General features: G+C 43.3%; 1 protein-coding gene across 3 annotated transcripts in view; it reads right to left on the bottom strand.

The window, feature by feature from the left end:
* Positions 1-1,187: 1,187 nt before the first annotated feature.
* map3k13 (mitogen-activated protein kinase kinase kinase 13) overlaps positions 1,188-18,895 on the bottom strand; it is a 29,949-nt gene continuing 12,241 nt past the window's right edge. For all 3 annotated transcript variants that reach the window (XM_072397176.1, XM_072397177.1, XM_072397178.1), the window contains 13 exons: positions 11,513-12,213; positions 10,467-10,650; positions 10,132-10,323; positions 9,226-9,384; positions 8,914-9,072; positions 8,684-8,792; positions 8,397-8,506; positions 8,164-8,280; positions 7,576-7,719; positions 5,521-6,274; positions 5,357-5,427; positions 4,878-5,169; positions 1,188-4,334 (listed from right to left, as the gene is read on the bottom strand). In XM_072397176.1, the coding sequence (XP_072253277.1) occupies positions 4,233-4,334; positions 4,878-5,169; positions 5,357-5,427; positions 5,521-6,274; positions 7,576-7,719; positions 8,164-8,280; positions 8,397-8,506; positions 8,684-8,792; positions 8,914-9,072; positions 9,226-9,384; positions 10,132-10,323; positions 10,467-10,650; positions 11,513-12,140 (3,021 nt within the window). In that variant the 5' untranslated portion in view covers positions 12,141-12,213 and the 3' untranslated portion in view covers positions 1,188-4,232. The remainder of the gene's footprint in view (positions 4,335-4,877; positions 5,170-5,356; positions 5,428-5,520; positions 6,275-7,575; positions 7,720-8,163; positions 8,281-8,396; positions 8,507-8,683; positions 8,793-8,913; positions 9,073-9,225; positions 9,385-10,131; positions 10,324-10,466; positions 10,651-11,512; positions 12,214-18,895) is intronic.

Here is an 18,895-nt window from a genome sequence, read left to right on the forward strand (position 1 = left end):
AGTCCAGGTTTCTTTAACTGGTTTTCCCCAACAGTGGAACTATGTCAAGCATGCCAAGTAAAGGTCCAAGTCACAGTAACACTCAACGATCCACAAATAAATCATAGTGGTATGCACCCAAATATTGATAACTGAATAAAATCATAAGCATTTTAATTAACACTACACCTGTTACAAAAAAATCAACAAAGACAAACAAAAAAAGCAATGGACAGCAGCACAAAGTGGGTGGAATACAGCATCAAAGAGTATATTCAGGCAAAGATAACAGTCAACTTTCTACAAAGCCCCCCATACCCTCATATTGATGCTGATACTAAAGAATTGAGGTGACATCAGGTGTCACCTGTCTGTTACAATGCAGTTGTGATTGTGTCCCCATGCATTTTCACAACGATTCAGACCAAGAATCAAGGGGCCAAAACCAATCAGATGTCATTCAGGTAGGTAAACAACTGAGAAGGAACATCAACATGGCCCACGGGATGGGTGAATGTGTTAATGACACACGATAAGTTAATCAACTCTCAGGGCATGAATACTCCTACAACATTAAAACCTGAAACTCCCCACCACCAGCCAGTTAGAGCTGTAGAAACCTTTAGTAAAAGAGGTAAAACATCTCTGTAACCAAGGAAAGACGTCCAGCTGCCTCCTATTTAAGAACTAAGGATCATCACAGAGATAGATAAAGCAGGTAAAATGCAATAAAAATGACCAATGAGACTCCAAAAACAACAAAGCAGAGACCGAACATGGCCAGAAATAGATTAAAAAGTAACCAAAATGACGTATATAAAGCATGTAAATCTTTTCATATGTTATTTCATAATCCTGTGGAAAATAGGAAAGCAAATACACACAGTAATATTTTTGCAGCAGAGAAAAGGGAAAAATCAACTGTCTTTGCCCAAGTTTAGTACTTTTTTAGTTACATACCCATAGTCTATGGCACAATGTAATTGCCAGTGTGTAACAGACAACTGTTGTGTGTCTTAGAAATGAGATGTTTTAATCAACCCAAGAGGATTTCATATAGAGTTAAGATATTATTTCAAAGGGATTAAATAGGGATTCAGCAGTTCTCCACCAATTTCCAGGCGCTGATCATGTTATCCAGCCACATAAATGTTTAAAAGTAAATAAAACAAAGACCTTCGAGGTAACAAATGAGACAGACCACAGTGTTTTGGGTACAGTTCATCAGCATTTATTCCATGCAGTTGTTTGCTCTGATTTTAGTCTCCCATTGCACTGTACACTGGATAATACAGGAAACTGACAGGATTGGTTGATCATAATGCCATTCAACAGGAAAAGGAGCAGGAAATAAGAGTAACAAAGAAACAGATGTTTGATACACAAGATGATGTCCACAGTTAGAGAAACAGTTTCAGAAATTCAGGTATAAGTAAATGGGTTTTTTTTATATTAAAAATGAAGGAAGGGATCACTGCAGAAGTATAGAAATCGGCTTCACACGTGGACACAGGCTTCACATCTCATTCACCCCGCTGTGGCAACACCCACTCCTAACAGCCTGTGGGGAGATGAAAAAGCCTTCGGAACACTTGATGTTGCTTACTCTGTATGTCTCCTAATTTAATACCTCAACTGCAATGAGAATCTAAAAGATGGATGGTCCCCTGCAGGGTCAAATGATATGACAATGCTTTTGTTCTACCATACAAATACTGTCCTCTTCCCACACCAATTCATTGTGCTTCCTTTACGTAATACTTCTCAGGCGAAAAAAACTGTTGGTCATGACATTTCTGAAGCTGCCTGAAATTATAAAGAACACTACTCCTGACCAATCATTTCAAATAAATTAATTCAACAATCATGTAGGCCAGCTACAAAAGAAAGAAATTTAAAAAAAAAAAAAAATCAAAATTAAATTAAAATCTCACAACAATCGTACTTCACAGGATGTATGCCAGAAGGACAGTGTTATTAACAGCTTGATCAGACCACCCAGTCATTAAATTACACAAGATTATTTCACATATACGTAAACAAGAGTGAAGAAGGTAGAGGGGACGCTTTGGAAAAGCTGCCCCCGTTTCCAGTAGCAGCCTTTTCAGAGCTCTCAAGCAAGCCGTAATTTGTTCATCGGTACAAATTTTAGATTCACCTTGTGCCGCTTGCTTTTCTGACTCACACCCCCCGTAGTGTTCAATACTGATGTAAGAATTTCCTGCTCGTTTCCTGCTCGCCGGCTGGTCATCAGAGCCGTGCGATACATTAACGAGAGAAGACAAAAAACGTGTCACATTACATTTACAGATGATTATATACAGGATTAACACTGAGATGAAAACCCAGAGCAGCTTCGTGCTCCGTGGCCTTGTCACTGGCTTATGTTCCTCACGCAGAATCTCAGCCGTCTGCACGCACTGGAGCTGACATCAACGGCATTGTTATTGTTAAATTCAACCCTGGCTGACGAGATCAGGAAGGTGGATGACAAAAAGGGATTAGACAATTAAAAAATAAAAACAAAGCTCTCGCAGATGCAGTGTCCCTCTTCAAAGACAAGCAGATGAAAAAAATAGTTATATTGCTGGGATTCTAAGATTCACTTGATCACAGGGAGGATCCGTGAAATTAGCTTGGACAGAAAAAAAAGGGGGGGATTAGGCCAGGACTTTACATACTGCAAGGCAAAATAAGTCTGTGTAACTGTCGCCATCTAGTGGCTGTTGATATATTGCTTTCAATCAGCAACACAAAACCTGAGCATCATACCTAACAAAGGCAAGTTCACCAAAAAAAAAATAAATGGGACAAATTAAAAATAAAGCCACTTGATGCTTTTCTCGAGCCAACAGCCACTGTGGCTGCGTCTAGCCAGCTAGACATCCCCCATCCTGAGCAAGCCCCTTCTTTCTCCCCTGAGAGTCAACCTACTGTATATTATTGCTGTTCTATTTACTACAGCACAGACAATGTTTAGACTTTTTGGACACTTTGTACCAGACAGTATAAATTACCCTGCTAGAAAATGATATATTGGACTCGCTGCACCGAGTGATTTTTAAGAAAAGGGACACTGCACCTGGGTGGGCCTAAAATCATCTACATGTCCGTTACAACGACAAAGGGTTGAACATCGAGGCTTTGTTAAATATTCCTGCATGGTCCATACAAGTGCCACTTAAAGAACATTCCTTCATACAACAATTGGTCCAGTTTCACAGTCCTTGAACAATCCTGAGATGAGACTTGAAACCGTAATGTCTAATGATGCGGAAGGAGCTTAGAGTTCACATACGCGCACACACACACACACACCGAACTCACTCAACAACTCTGGTTGTGACATCTGATTGCTGATGACGTGTCTTAAAGAGAAGGATGAGAAGAGAGGAAGATCTTCTTTTTTTTCTTCTAGTTTTTAGCTGTCCGTGGAGTCTTCATGTCTGCTGCTCTGCTAGCTTGTCCGCTTCATGCAGTCTTCGGGCAGCTTTTTTGCATTAGCGAGCCGCGCAGGCATGCTTTGACAGCTGTGTGGGGATCCTGATGACGACACGCATACTGCAGGTTAAGGAAGGATGGGGGAGTCCGGTTGCGAGCCGGGTTGTTCATGCTGGTGTTCATAATATTCCCACAGTGAGGACAGGATGGAAGTGGAGGAGGTGGGGTTACCGGGTCTCTGCGTTGTAAACTTATAATGAAGCAGGTTTGTCAAACTGCAGTAAGAGAGATTGCTTGCTGTTTGCGGATTCTCCTTAAAGTGAGATGCTGAACACGACTGCAGCCAGATGAAGGCTCGTAGTGATGCTCGTCTATTGCAGTTATGCAATCCCCCACTGCCAGCTGTATGTGCTGCAGCACGTTCTCTTTCTCCTCATCATCGCCACCCTCAAGTCATAGTCTCGCTCTTTTTTTTTTTTTTTTCCACTGCTCAGATCAGAGAATTTACAGAGGACCTGAATTTCACTTCAAAAACAAAAATAAATTATGAATGTTAAACTATCTACTGTACATGATCATTCAAAAGGGGAATCCCTGCCATGGGTTGCCTAGATGCAGTGCTAGATCAGAGGCAGTGGGGTTTCATGAAGGGTGGGGTTTGGGTGGAGGGGATAATTCGGAGAGTTTGCCTTGGGGAGATCTTAGTTTACAATGTTGTCCTCTTATTGCTGTGTTTTCTATGAAGCTCAAAATTGGTACACGGGTCATGACGGCCTCCAGGCAAAAAACGGAGCCGCACCACGTAGCGAGATTCACCACGAGGATGGAGCCCCGACTTTGTTGTTTCTAATGGTGGCATCAGAGCACTCTGCCTCTGAGGTATCACAGTCCGAGTCCCCGAACTGCAGCGGGTTCTGAAGGCAAAAGGAGAAAACACAGTGAAACGTTACATCCATCGTCAGGGGTGGTATTAAAATGGATGAAAAAATGCATAAGAATTAAAAATAAGCTTCTGTCCATATTTCTGTGCTTTGTTTCTTTTTTTTTTAAATTTTGTGATAAATAACAACAACGTAGCTCAAAGGTAGTTGGTCTTCTTAGATTATATATACATAGATTATTTATTGCACCGTCACTTTACACATATCGCTGTGTTGATAAGAAACTTAGCCTTTGAGCCATCTTTAACTTGATACAAACGATTCACCTTTGTACAGGTTTCTTTTGCATCATCGACTCTTATCTAGATTTCATAAAGTTAGTCTTTTTTTAAACTTTAACTGCATAAGCAGCCTAATAGGCTTGCTTTAAGCGCAATCAGGTTTCGATGAGGAAAACCTTGCATTCAATCTGACAGGTCATTTCTAAGTGTTTGTAAGAAATTGGAACTTTTCCACGAGCTGAAATAAAGCTGAGTTAAAGCGTTGGACAGACTGAATGAAGGGAATTTCACTGACCTCATAGCTGTGTTCGTCTGAGCAAAGTTTCCCCAACGAGATCTGTGTCTTCACCCTGCGCACAGCACACTCCTTATCGGAGAGGCCGTCTGACTGGGTGGAGATGTCAATAGGGATGTCTGGTGTGTGTGACAGCAGTTCATCCAGGTGCTCCTCCTGACTGGCACTAAGCCTCTCCAGGGGTCCGCTGTGTGAGTGGTCACTGGTATTTCCCTCCTCGCCGTCAGACACTGACAGGTTCTCTGAGCTGAAGGTGGAGTAGGACTGAAAGCTGCTCATACAGCGATGAGGTCTGCGAGGAGGCAGAATATTTCTTGAATTCAGTGCTACTGAGAGTGAGTCATACTTGCTGCGCTGTATTAGGAACTTATAAATATTTTGGTTCAGATGTGTAAAAGACATTTACTTTTTGATTTAAGAGAGTTACCACACATTAAAAAGGTCATGTTTGCAAATTAAATGACATAACTTCATTTTACCTCGGTCTCCTTGGAAACTCGACTTCACTATCCACCTCTCCCTCTTCCTCTTCAGATGACTCATCACCACCCTGCAAGAGCAGCAATAAGGGCTGTTAACCGACAACAAAGTTTCCTTAACACAACCCCACATCCACTGGTTTACAGCTGGAAGCAGTGCTCACCTTCCTGAGAGGCCTGAGGGTTCGGGGTAGAGCAGAGGGCAGGGTGTGTGTCTGCTGGGTTGGATCCTGCTCCGGTGGTGCAGCCTTCTTTGTGTCGTCTCCATCAGCAATTTCAACTTTATTGGGTAACCCTGAAGAAGACTGGGTGCTTTCTTGGGTGTTGAGCAGCGAGTAGTGTGGCAACTCTGGGTGGCTTAGCGTGGGAGGGGTCTCCTGACAGTGCAGGCAGCCGGGGAAGGGGTGAGCCTGGCAGCAGGGGCATAAGGAACCAGCACCTGACACAGGATTGGCGCCGGTGGACGAAGTCCGCTGTCGCGTGTCTGCGTCCATAGCTGTGGTGATGAGGTCAGGGCTGGAGCCGGAGACCCGTCGCTGCAGGTGGTCAGTCTGAGGGCTGCGGAGTGCAGCGGCGGGGCCAAAGTACCGCAGGTTGTTGGCACAGTTGACGACGGCCTCCTCGCGGCCTTTCAGGGGGAGAAACTGCCCCTCAGCCTGAGGATGGTGATGATGGTGGTGGTGATGGTGAAACTGCTGGTCCTGCAAAGACTGAGTTTCTTCCAGTGCCCCAGCAACAGGCTTCAGCACGGCGTTGAACTCGCTGTGGCTCCCTTTGCTGTTTGCGCGGCGGTGGCGAGGCTTGCTTCTGTAGCGGGTTTTGCCGGGGGGTGTGGAGACCTTCGGGCTGGCTGACAGTGGTGAGGGGGAAGGGAGAGGGTCAACGCTGGGGATGCCATCAGAGCGGAGCAAGTCCGGCCTGAAAGAAATACACTTTGTCTTCACATGGCATTTTTCAAAAAGATACAATAACTGATGCGTATTACACTGAGAACTGTTGCTGAGAACATTTGGAAGCCCTAAAAGGCAAGTGAGAAAACCTTTAAGGTTTCTTTTTTTGTTTGTTTTTCCGTTTTCTAAGTTTGACCCAAAAAGCATTTCTTCTCCTGATATTGACTTTCGATCAGGTGAAATCAGGTATCTTTGCATTTGTGAAACAGGTGAAAACTAGCAAAAAATAGCTTGTAGAAAAAAATATAATCAAGATGAAAAATCTAAATCATTTTTGTTTCCCTTGAAAAAAGGGAACGGAGTAAAAAGAAATTGTGTTCTTCGAGTTTATCGGCCGTCCTCGGGAGCACAGTCATACTGTGGCAACACTGATTTACAGTATCACAACATTATTGGCATTTGATTCAAGTTCATGACTGAACACTGCTGGGACCCACAGACTTTGGTCACAATAACACAAAGGAGTTGGTTATCTTTTGCTTAGAGAGAAGACAAATAGTCTTCCTTGAACTTACATTCAAGTTAAGTATTTCCTATCAGTCATGTGGCCTTTTGCTGTTTAACTATAAACTTTTCAGGGACATCATAAATCCATAACAGACAATGTCCAAACAAAACATAACAGCAGTAATGATTACAGCCCTCTTAAATAAACTCTGTAAGAACTGAGGCGCCTTCTATACATGGACATGGGCACTGCCATCCAATCCTAACGGGTTAATGACTCGGACAGAAATTTACACCCACATAAGTCTTTGCACCTGCCAGTATGAAACAGCCACCACTTGCTCTCACCAGAATAGGTTTCTGGCCAAAGGAAAGACCAGAAAGTAATGTAACACAGCTTACTGAAATAATTCACCTACTCTCTGCTTCAGGTGCAAGCAGAAATGCAAAATTTGTACGCTTTTGATTGTGTTTAGAACTTGGGGCGGTGCTTTCATGAGTCCCGATATCTGACTGTCCTCCAAAGACATCAAAGAAGTCTTTGTGGTGTGATGGTGTCTTGTCAAATAAGAATAACTAAAATAAGAAAAAAAATCTGGAAACAACTATTTTTCTGGCAAATGACTTTTTCTTCTGATTTCCTCCACTTGTTTCCCAAATGGGGAAATATCTAAACCTACAAAGATTGTCCCGTAAAATATTTACTTCTTTCACCCACACACCTGATGCGGCTCGTCGTGACATTTAGAATAACACACTAATGCTGACAGATTCAGAATGTTTGCAACAGGGATTAAAAGGTCATTTAGCTGAAGTGCAGACCTTTTGGCAGGAGGCATTCCAGGTTTGTGGGAGATGCTTCCTTTTTTCTTGATGAGCTTCTCAACGGCATTGGACCTGACGATGGGTCGGACCAGGTGGCGTTTGTAGGTCCCGGGATATTTCTTCTCCACTGCTTGTTCTCTCCTGAAGAAATGGCAAAATTATTTTTGATTTATTATGATGGTTACTCAAGCCACTTGTCGACAGGTAAATTCTGTGACCTCACTGTTGTTTATTTTTCCCTTTTCTGAGAAAAAAAAAACACAAAATAAGATGTGTAACTAAATTCTGCGGAGCAAAGAAATCAGTATAGGTTAAAAAAATAAATAAATAGATGTGACAAAATAAAACTACATAAGGTATTTCATCGAAAAAAAGACCAATATTTCCTGTTAAAAGTGAATCAAACAAATTTTCAGCTGCGTTGCAAAGGATCACAATAATCTAGAAATAAAACATTTGTCACTGAAAGTCCCTTTTTGAAGGAGGAAATACTAGTACAGTCCGGTGAATTTTGCTAAAGTGGAAATGAGAAGGATTGCAGTAAAGGAAAGCAATGCCTGCTGTAATGAATGTGTATCTACATACTTCATAAGTTCTTTCTCTCTGACTTCCAGCTGCAGCATAATGGCGCTGAGCTCCATGTAGAGGTTGTTGGCTCTTTCCAGCTTCCTCTCATAGTGCTCCCTGATGTCCAGTGCATGCCTGAGGGGTCGATAAAAAAGGGAGCCAAATTAAATTTAGCAAGGCGTCTCATCAGCTTCTATCAAGAGAAAACATGCTTACTATCACCTTCTTCAACCCTCTCTTTGCTAACACACCTGAGTTCGTCCCTCCTGCGTCGGATCAGCTCCTCGTCCAGCCTGTGGATGCATGTGCCTTCACTTTTGATCTTCTCAAAGTGCTTCTTTACTTCCTCCCTCCACTCTGCCTGTAATGCAGATAGACGTTAGCTTTTTGACTGTCAGCGTTATGGCTGAGAAAGCAATACAATCTCCAGCAAAAACATGTAAATAATCACATACCTGAAAAAAATACATCTTTAGAAAATAGGTGTATGTGAATAGGTGAAGGTGGTTTATTTGTATGTCTCAGTATTACTTCTAACCTGAGACTTGAAGTAGGTCTCCTGAGGAGTTCCTAGAATATCAGCAGAGGCAATGTCGAGATGTAGGAGAATCTGACGGAACGAAGGCCTATTCCTGGGCTTGCCTTGCCTGAAATAAATGGTTCGATGTAAAGGAATTAGGATTTATGCATATATACAAACACAGCACTAAACCAACTTAACAACATTCAAACCAAAGCGGCTGCTTTTAATATCTGGTCCACGCTCACCATGTTTGCTTCATAAGAATCTTAAACCCATCGGGGCAGGTGGAGGGGACAGGAAGGTGAAGACTGTTGCTTCCAACACCCCAAATGATGGCAGAGGAGTCTACATCTTTGTAGGGAATCTCTCCTGTGAGCAGTTCCCATAACACAACTCCAAATGACCTGCATTAGGTTAGGACAGACAGATAATATCATCACCAGAGAGATGACTCAAATTTCTCAGTTTCACCTATGAAATAAACACATAGCCGGCTGTTCAATGCATTTCTTGATAAATGATCAATTATTTTTAACGAATGGTATGTTATTACTCACCAGATGTCTACTTTTTCAGACACAGGCTCGTTTCTTATCACCTCCGGGGCCATCCAGGCCACCGTACCTGCAAATGACATCTTTGTGCTTTTGTCGCTGAGCTCTTTGGATGTTCCAAAGTCAGAAATTTTCACAGTGTCGTTGTGGGTGACCAAAACACTGAAACGCACACAGAAAAATGACAGCTCGTTAGCATTCTGATCAGTGTAGTTTAATTTAGAGACAGCCAAAACCCACAGGCATTTAAAGCTTGCTGGGATAAGCAGATTCAGTATGATGTTGAACTTTCTGTACTGTTTCTACTGTATTTTTTTTTTGTGGCATACTCTGTTTTTACAGACACGCGTCTCTGAATCACCCCATTAGCCAAATGAGACTGACCTTTCCAGCACATTCAGCCTGCTATCATTCTGCTGACTAACATAGTGTTTGGCGGTGCTGCTGCAGCATGATTATATTGATTAGAGAGACAGTGCTACAGAGAGTGGACTGCAGAGACAAGAAGAGCGGGATGAAAAAGAACACTCTGTCTTACTCTAACATTAGGATAACTATCTTTTATTAGCTCTACAGATGGAATTTGAGGTAATTATGTCCTATACAGAGCTGAAAGGATCAATCGTTGCTCCTGCCGTGGTCCAAGACGACTTAAATAAAACTGCTGAGCTCGTTCACTCAGCTTTACAGATCAGCTTGCAGAGCGTGACCACGGCTTCAATGTGCTGCGGAATAACAGTCATGCCCCAGGAAAGTATACATACTTTCCCCAATGTTCGAGAGAAAATAACTTTGCTTTACATGTTGCAACACTTTCAATGTAGTTTGGTCATATTTCTGCATTGTTTTCTAAGTTTGAGAAAGTCTTTCATATTCCCATCTGGCAATCCTAGCAGAAGTGTTTCTCACTTGGGAGACTTGAGATCTCTGTGGATGATCTTGTGCAGGTGTAGGTAGTTCATGCCGCTGGCAATGCCTGAGGCCCAGTCCACCAGCAGCCTCGGGGTCACTTTCCTCCCTGCCCTCAGCACTTCATACAGCTGACCTTGGGCACAGTACTCCATGATGATGCAGTAACAAGGCGCCTGGGTGCACACACCCCTGGGAGAGATTAAAACACACAAAAAATGTTTGTACACCATGAGACAAACCAAATATCTATCAATAATGTACTCTCCCATGGAGCTCTGTAAACTATGAACAAATACCAGGTAACACTCAAAGGGAAGTGCTCGTAGACTCACTTGAAGCTGATGATGTTGGGATGCTTGAGTTTTCGCAGGTGTTTAATGTCCGTCTCTTTCTGCTCTCGCACCTTCTTGATGGCGACCTCCTCAGAGCGGAACTTGCCCAAGAAGACGGCTCCCTGCGCACCGCTGCCAAGCCACTGCAGCTCTGAAATCTCCTCAAATGGAACCTCCCACATGTCTGCAATCATGTACAATACATTTGGTTATTGTGACAACTTCACCCTGTTCCTTGTGTTGATTGTCTAAACATGTGTTGTTTTAGCCCATGTATCTATCCACTGTGGTGTCACTTTTGCTCTGTAAGAGGAACAAGCTTTTTTCAGCCAACCACTCTTCGGTCTAAATGGTAAATATAAAGGTGCAGCACAATGTTAGTTTAGCTTGGCATTAAGAGTACAAGCACAAGGAATTGTCAACACGCCTGGCTCTCTATAAGGGTAAAAATATCTGCCTAAAAGGATACCTACAGCTGATTAACTTAAATGTCATTTCCTGACCCACAAAAGCTGACCAAAAAACACACTTACAAATATCAACATGCTTAATATTCCAAAATAACCTCAATTTTGCTTAACTCTTACATTTCTTAACAACATAAGTTCTGCACAATCATCTATAAATGACTTTGATATTCATGTTGGTTAATCTTCGTTACATGCTTTTGGAAACAGTGGTGAAGAGAAGCTCTGCTGCCTTAACTTGAAGCCCACTGCAGGGCTGCCCAACAGCAAGGCCCAGCTCACTTCAGTCTGACCTAGGATCGTATCCTGTAGCCTCTGTCAAGCCTGACCAAGCAGCCTAGCAGAAAGGTGAATCTACCTTTACCATGACCTCAATTCAAGCTGACAGCTGTGCAGCCTCATTCCCAACAGTAATGCGCTCAAGCTAGAATGAATATTCAATTACAGTGGATTGTCGGAGTACATTCAGGGAAACAGGAGGGAATCTTTCATTTGTTTCTTGGAAGTCTTAGAGCGAACACATACTGGATTTAGTTTGTTAGACAGATTGGATGCCTAAAGATGAAACCCAGAGCTTACCTTGCTGTTGCAGCTTGTATTCTGTTGAGTAGGTCTTCCCGATAATGTTCCAGACAGGCCGAAGACAGCCAAATAGCCCCTCTAAGAAGCCTCCCGAGCCAGGCCCTGCTCTTTGAAAGTGCAGTTTGATGTCATCAGGGTGATGCGGGTGACTTGGTCTTCCCTCCCCACTGTGGTCCACGGGACAGTCTCCTTCTCCCGTTTGCTCATCCATGCCGCTGCCGCACCCGCCGTGCTCACAGGATGCTGGTGACCCGGCTTCGTCCGGATCCTGTTCCTGTAGCTGAAGAACGCTGTTGTCAAAGTGTCCGCCTTCGCTCCGTGTCGAGTCCACGCTCAAGGCCACGTTTGCTGGGCTGATACCCCCCAACACCGAGTCCTCATCCTGGCCAGGCGTCTGCAAAGGAACGGGCAAGTGTGTTGGAGGGACGAGGTCTGTGATAATCTGAGGAGGTAAATTGGAGGGAGGGGCCTGAGGAGGCAGGGGTTGGGAGTTGGGCGAGTTGGATTTCTTCATGGCATCCCCAACCACGGTGAGTTTGAGCTCCTCCTTCAGCTTCCCCACTAACAAACTAGGGCAGGAAGTCCATGACAGCACCTCTGGGGAGCTACCCATGGTGTCGTGCATGTGCACCGGCAGCCCAGTGACAATGGGAGGGATGCGTCCTAACGCACTGGTTTGTCTGAATGCTTAAAAAGACCTGCAGAATGGGAAGGCCGAGAAGAGAGAAGAAAGAGAGAGGCGTTAATAAAAAGTAATAAAGAAATAAAAAAGTTCACGTTAACGTTAAAAGCTAAGTTAAATCCATTTAGATGTCTGTACTGTGGTCACTTCTAATGAAAAACGGACACGATTACAACTGTTGTCTCGAAGGGACTTCATCACTTCCACAAAGTGAAACGCAATCCTCTCATTTCCTCTCATAGATGTGGAAACGGGAGGGATTACATTAATGATTATTATTTAAAGCAATGGAGTGCAAACACTGCAGGGTGGAGGATGTCAAATGGGCTTTAAATCAGTGCATGACAGACAAAATGACTTTGCAGAATAAAAGGTAACGAATGCAATTCTTATGGGAAACAGTTGGACTAAACCAATCACACACACATACACTCATACAAACACCTTTTTTTAAATGATTTTCTATCATCTCTGTCAAGCAGTAACAGTGTAGAAGGGATTAAAGGTTGTGCTGTGTATTAGGAGGGCTGAGAGCGAGACATCTGGCACACACAGTCCATTCAGCCTGCCGAACCAAGACGGCGGCAAAAACACGTCTGCAGCAGAAAATATGTGGGTTTCCATCTTCAACATCTTAGTTACACAAGACACTGCTGAGCCAGTTTCAGTGAAAGCACATAAAAACAATCCTCTACCACAGCACATACTATTCTGTATTGTGACACTGTTATACTGGTTTATTTACAGCAAGGGTGTCGGGGGAAGAGTCTGTGTCTGGATAATCCATGAGATTAAAATCTTCAAGATTTAACCAGAGGAAATAATCCCACTTATTAAAACATTTTAAATAAATCCAGGATGTCAAACGGAAAGTTTCCCCAAATCTATTGATATATATATACATATATATATATATAGACAATCTTAAGGGCTGCACAAACATAGTTGAGACTACTGTCCACAACAGTCTGAAATAAAAACACGGATAAACAACCACAGCAAGAGAGTTCGGTCTGCCTCGAATGTTCACCTGTTGTGAAATATAACACATGGATGAACGAGGATAATGTGGTTGAGCAAAATAATCTTAACTCAAGCTCCACCTTCTGGCTCAGGTGTCATCAGGCAAACCAGCAGAGGAAGTGTGATCATGTGATAACACGAAGAAATGAAGTGAAATTAACCTGAATGCTTATGAAGAGCTCATAAGTGGGTCCTGAATGGAGCTCATTCAGTCATGCATACCGAACGCTCAAAACTAATAAACTTCACGATCACCGCCAGTCTTAATGACGTGTGATTATAGAAATAGTTCATCACAAAGAGTGTGAACAGCAGCGGAAAAGTTTTCAATTCATTTTTGTATACCAACATGCAGTGGCCAGAAAGAAAAAAGAAGATATCTTCTAATCTAGTCTTGTTATTATCTTTTAAAAGCTTCAGTAATTTCTCAGAGCTGCTAAAAGCAGTAGGTTGTAGTGAGATACTAAAACATGAGAAGAAAGTACATGTTGGGGAGCCGTTGAACTGGAATAAAGACACTTTTCAGGCTAACATGAGCATTTGTGGCAGCGGGACAGTGTGTAAAAATACATTTCAGCCAAAATAATCCACACTAGTAAGAACATTTGTCTTTTATCTTATGTCCTGATATTTCAAATAAAGTTAATCTCTATTTGTTATACAACTCATTGCTACCTCATTTGTATCACAAAGTTAATTAAAAATATATCACACAAGTAAGTAGGAAAACTGCCACACTGTGCAGCTCTTTCTTAGCTAATGAAGCTCTTTCTTTAGAGCCACTTTGATTTAACTTTAATCAAATAATGCATTCGTGTGTTGTGCGTGAGAAGCATATTGATATGCAATGCTGCAGGCCAAGGTGTCTTTTTTTCCCCAACAGTAACTCTGGGACTTGCCAAAAATCAAAACCACTCAAAGCTTACTCTCACAAGAGCTTCAATTTGCTGCAAATGTGGTACACAGAGCTTAAAGACAAACAGATGGCACTCCATCCAGTCTGACTCGGCTCGATAGAAAATTTTGGCCAAAGAAAGAAAAAAAAAAAGCACAAAAGAGTGAATCAATTGCTTTGGAAATCATATACCACCCCACCCCCCCACCCCCCCACCCCCCTTCTGTAAGCTCATGAGGACATAACCTCAGCAATCCAATCAAATTTGAGGGGGCAGACAGTTCAGGACACGGTAAGAAACAATGTGTACGATCCGATCACAAACCAGAGATCAAAGTCCTCAGGGGAGGAGACAGAGGGGCAGAGCTGTGAGCTGTGAGCTGGCTTCGTGTTACGTGGAAGTTTCATAAACGAGAGGACACTCGTGTTGCCCAGACCAAACACACTTGGTTTATGTTGCCCTGTTAAGAAAGCTGTGGCATGATGTAATGCTGAAGCCAGAGCTTTGTCATAGACTTATCTTTGCCACAATATCCAAAGTGGATGTCAAACCCCATAATGTACACAAATCCTGCATTTCTTATGTTTTTAAGATACTTTACGGTGAAACGAAGACGGGGAGAGCAGGAAGTGTGCTGATAAAAGTTCCTGATAGGACGCAAACAAGACCCGTTTATAGTCACAACCAAGGCCACAAGCCCACATGGATGGTGCCTGCATGTTTGTGCAGATGCATGTACTGTATCAGTATGATCCACTGGGGGTAACCTGAGCGCTGTGAGAGTGTGGCAGCTGCCAGGAGCTCATCTATAATGCAGGCCTGTCTCTAAACAGGCTGCTGAGAGTGCAGGGGAAAGAGAGAATGCTCTCTCAGGTATCCAATAAATCCATCCCTACAAAGCAGAGACAAACGAGCTGTGCGAGCACAGTCCCACGCTGTAATTCCACCTCACAAACAATTCTCACAGCTGGGCTTCTGATGGCTTCTGATGCCTTCTGCAGTTGGGTGGATGTGGTCGGTGAGGCCGCAACATGCACACCAAGATCCAACCGGTTGAAACGCTAAATTTGTCTCCACAGAGCACAACCTGACAGTAAACATGGTGCCTTTCAACGTCTTGACGCCAGGAATAAAAACAAAAAACAAAATAAGAAACCTCTTCTTCTCTTTCAACAATCTCTAATGGAAGATCTCTATGTGCGCAGAATCCCATGAATAATGTCTGTGCCCGATCAAGAGGGACTGAGGGTTCCATTTACATAGTCATTTATTTACAGGACTTTCCGAAAGGGATCGCAAAAGCATACAAGGACACAACGACCGTCACACCGATCTTATAAAAGCGTTGGCAAATTTGTTTGGAGGAGAACACAATGCCCATATTGCACAAAATGAATGACGCGAAGAAAGAAAGAGAGAGACAGAAATGGGAGAGACAGAGAGGGAGAAGTTATCAGGGCTGATCCTTTAATCCCTCTACAAGGCTCTAGAGACATGCTTGTACAAACACAGACCCTATTCAGTCCTCCCCCTCTATTTATCTTTTTCATATTCAAATTCTTTGCCTCTCTTAAGTTGACTTCATGTCAATAGCAGATAACACAATGTGTTAGGGTGTGCACATTTTCAGTTTACAGATACAGTATCCATTTGATTCTTCTTTTTATTTATTTTTTTTAAACTTCCTTTATTTAGCCCGGAAGGTCCGACTGAGATACAGGATCTCCTCTTCCAGGGAGCCGTGGTCATAAAGCCATGCAGCAGTTTTGGCAGTGAAAGATCTTTTCGCTATGGTTATTGTATCACTACGTGTGTGTGTATGTGTGTACACAGCAGCTGGTGGTGCAGAGGGGGGATCAGGTTCAGTGGACTCACATGCTCACTCACATGCACGCACATACGCCCAGGGCGTGTCTGGCTAGATCCAATAATCCCACTACTCCCAGCAATCCACCGGGGAAAGCAGTTCCTCATATCACTCCATAAATGCCAAGGTGGTAGATGTAGCTTTATAAACAGCAGCTGAACCTTCCAGTGAGTGTTAATGTGGGAGCAGAGACACTTTTAACATTGACAGACGCATAGCATTCATGCTCACACTGAAACACAGCAGCAGCAGTGTCATCTCTGTCTCCATCACTCTGCTCCTCATTAAGAGAAGCCCCGCTGGGACCCACAGTGGGAACCTCCTTTCAGGTGACAGCTGCGTCTCCAACAAAGAACCAATTTAGCCTCGATCCCACCTCATCATTCACACGTTACCATGTCAACACAGCATCCATCCTGACCTTATGCTAGTAGTCACACTCAATCTCATTCAGCACTCAGGTTTGTAGAGGCCGAAAGACTGGAGGCCATCGCACAGGCAGAGCACAACAGTTTTTTCTGTTTAAATGACAACAATAATGAAGCCTTAATATTGTCGAGTAATGTATTTTTGTAATTTTACACTTACAAAATAAGAAAGGTAAATATCTCAGCTTTTTGAGACACTATGCCACACTTTCAGATTTCAAAGCAGTCACAAACTAATCTGAGAGGCAGACAGACTGCAGCACAGAGAACCAGAGTTACGTCTGTTTCACTCAGTCTGGCGACATCATTTCTGGGAGGAGAGATAAATAGCTGTGCTAGAACCTTTCCATCCCTCCTGACCTCCTCTCTTGAAACAAACAAGGTGAAAAGCAGATGGTGAGAGCAGGGCTGGTCACCACTGTAGTATGCGAGAGTCGGTTATTCTGGGTCATAGTTGAACAGCTGAACTCTGATATCTGTAATCGTTCCCCCAGTCATCACAGACTATGGACTTTCATGGCCAGTGTTCACTATGTGTGCACACAATAAAACATGAAATTCCCAGATGTCTTTGTTTTTGCTGTTGCAGACAAAACTAGAAGATATTTAGCTAAGAACATCCAATAGATAAATTTAAAAAATGTGATTCTGCTGATTCTGTATGTGGGTCACTGTCTAAATAAGCTTTCTCCCTCTACCACTGCCATAAGTCCTGCCAGAGGGGACTGGACAGCCTGATGTAGGTGGATGAAAGTAATCTTCTGCTGGTGTGGGGGACAGCAGTAGTGGGGAAAATAAACCAAATCTGGCAAAGCATTCAGGCATCTGCCATCTCACAGCTGACAACTCCCTATAATCCTTTTTTTCCATCATATTTTGATTCCCCGTGATGATTCACCTAGGCTGACTTAAATATCCAGTGATGGCTAGAAAAGAAAGCAGGTCACAGACCAATAATCATTGCCTGCCTACCTGCCAGTTTATGGTTTGACTGGTCCTGCTGGGAAAACAGGAACAAGGTCAAAGCTGTGGCTGCACCCACAGGGAAAGTGCCAGGTGGGACTGTGTGCTGTACAGGGTGTTTGTTGTGTAGACTGGATTATGTCTGAGAGAGGATGAGAGCATAGAAGTTAGGTGCGTGAATGAAATTGCCACATAGGGCTGACGGGAGAGCTCTGCATCAAAGAGTGAGTAAAACCAGTTTGTCAGGGAGTTTAACAAACGAAGTTCACACTCCCAGAGGAAACCACCAAATGTCAGACACAGAGAGGCAGTGAATCCTCAGCACTCAAAACACACATAACTTGTGCCTCAAATAGCCTCAGCTGGTACCAGCCAGAATTGGAGGAAATAAATAACTAAGAAAACAGTGTGCGCCACAGACACGTCACACACTCTTCCCTCCAGCTTCATTCCCCTGCCTCTCAGAGAGGCTACAATCAGTGCTGCAACCAGGGCACACAGGCTAAAATCTGCAACCACCATACACAAGAACTCAAAATCAGCCTATTGGAGTCAAGCTGACTCTTTGCTCCCGGTGATGCTGCACAAAACAGCTTTATAGAGCTTTATTTATGAATTCTGACCAGATCGGTCTGGATACATGATGAATTAAGCTACACAAAACATGAAGGTGGAGCCAAGAAGATGTAGAAGAAGAACAAGCAGATTAGAGTAACAGGGAAGCACGAGCAAGATGGGGAATGGGGATGATACTGAAGACAATGTTCAAGCAGGCGAAAGAAAAAATGAAAGCAGAGAAAGATGAATGAGAAGCATATAAACAGAGAAGGAGAAGCTGCTACTCTGCAGCTACAGTGGCTGCTAGCGGCACTTTCTGTACCGACCATTGCTCCAATGGGAAAGACTCCCGAAGTGACAACAAAGGACACAAGAGGAGCCGGCTCCATGTGAACTGGGCCTGTCTGCCCTGCACGACCAGGAGACAGCAGCACACTCTCACATAGACAAACACACACATACATACAACAGAGCGCACCAGAGCAGCTGCTGCCACAACAATTCCCCTTGTGCTCTTTTAATAGGGGCAGCCGAACTGGCCCGCCTACAACAAGGAGAGAGACAGACAAACATGCATATTGCAAGAGACTGGCTGTGACTGATACCACAACCAGTTTCTTTTAATGGATGGAATATGGAAATACACAAAGCTAAAGAGAGATTTGAAGAAAAAAAAGTGGACCCTGTGAGGCAAATGGGGGCAAGTGGGTGTTGGACTTGATGCTTTTTCTCCTGCCTAAAGACAGACTATGCCATAGCAGAATGCCTGCAAATCAATACACATTAGTGGCTAATGTTAGCGTCTGGCCTTGTACTATCCCTACTTGCTCTTAAAAGAGAAAGAAAAAGAAAAGAGACAACACAACACACAAGCAAGCCTCAAAAGTAAACCTAACCCATCAGCAGAAGTCAGACACTATGGAGTCAAACCTCAGTCAAATACATTATTATGCTGCAATCTTT

The sequence above is a fragment of the Leuresthes tenuis genome, unplaced genomic scaffold (assembly GCF_036924035.1).
Source record: "Leuresthes tenuis unplaced genomic scaffold, fLeuTen1.0.hap1 SCAF_12, whole genome shotgun sequence".
NCBI lineage: Eukaryota > Metazoa > Chordata > Actinopteri > Atheriniformes > Atherinopsidae > Leuresthes > Leuresthes tenuis.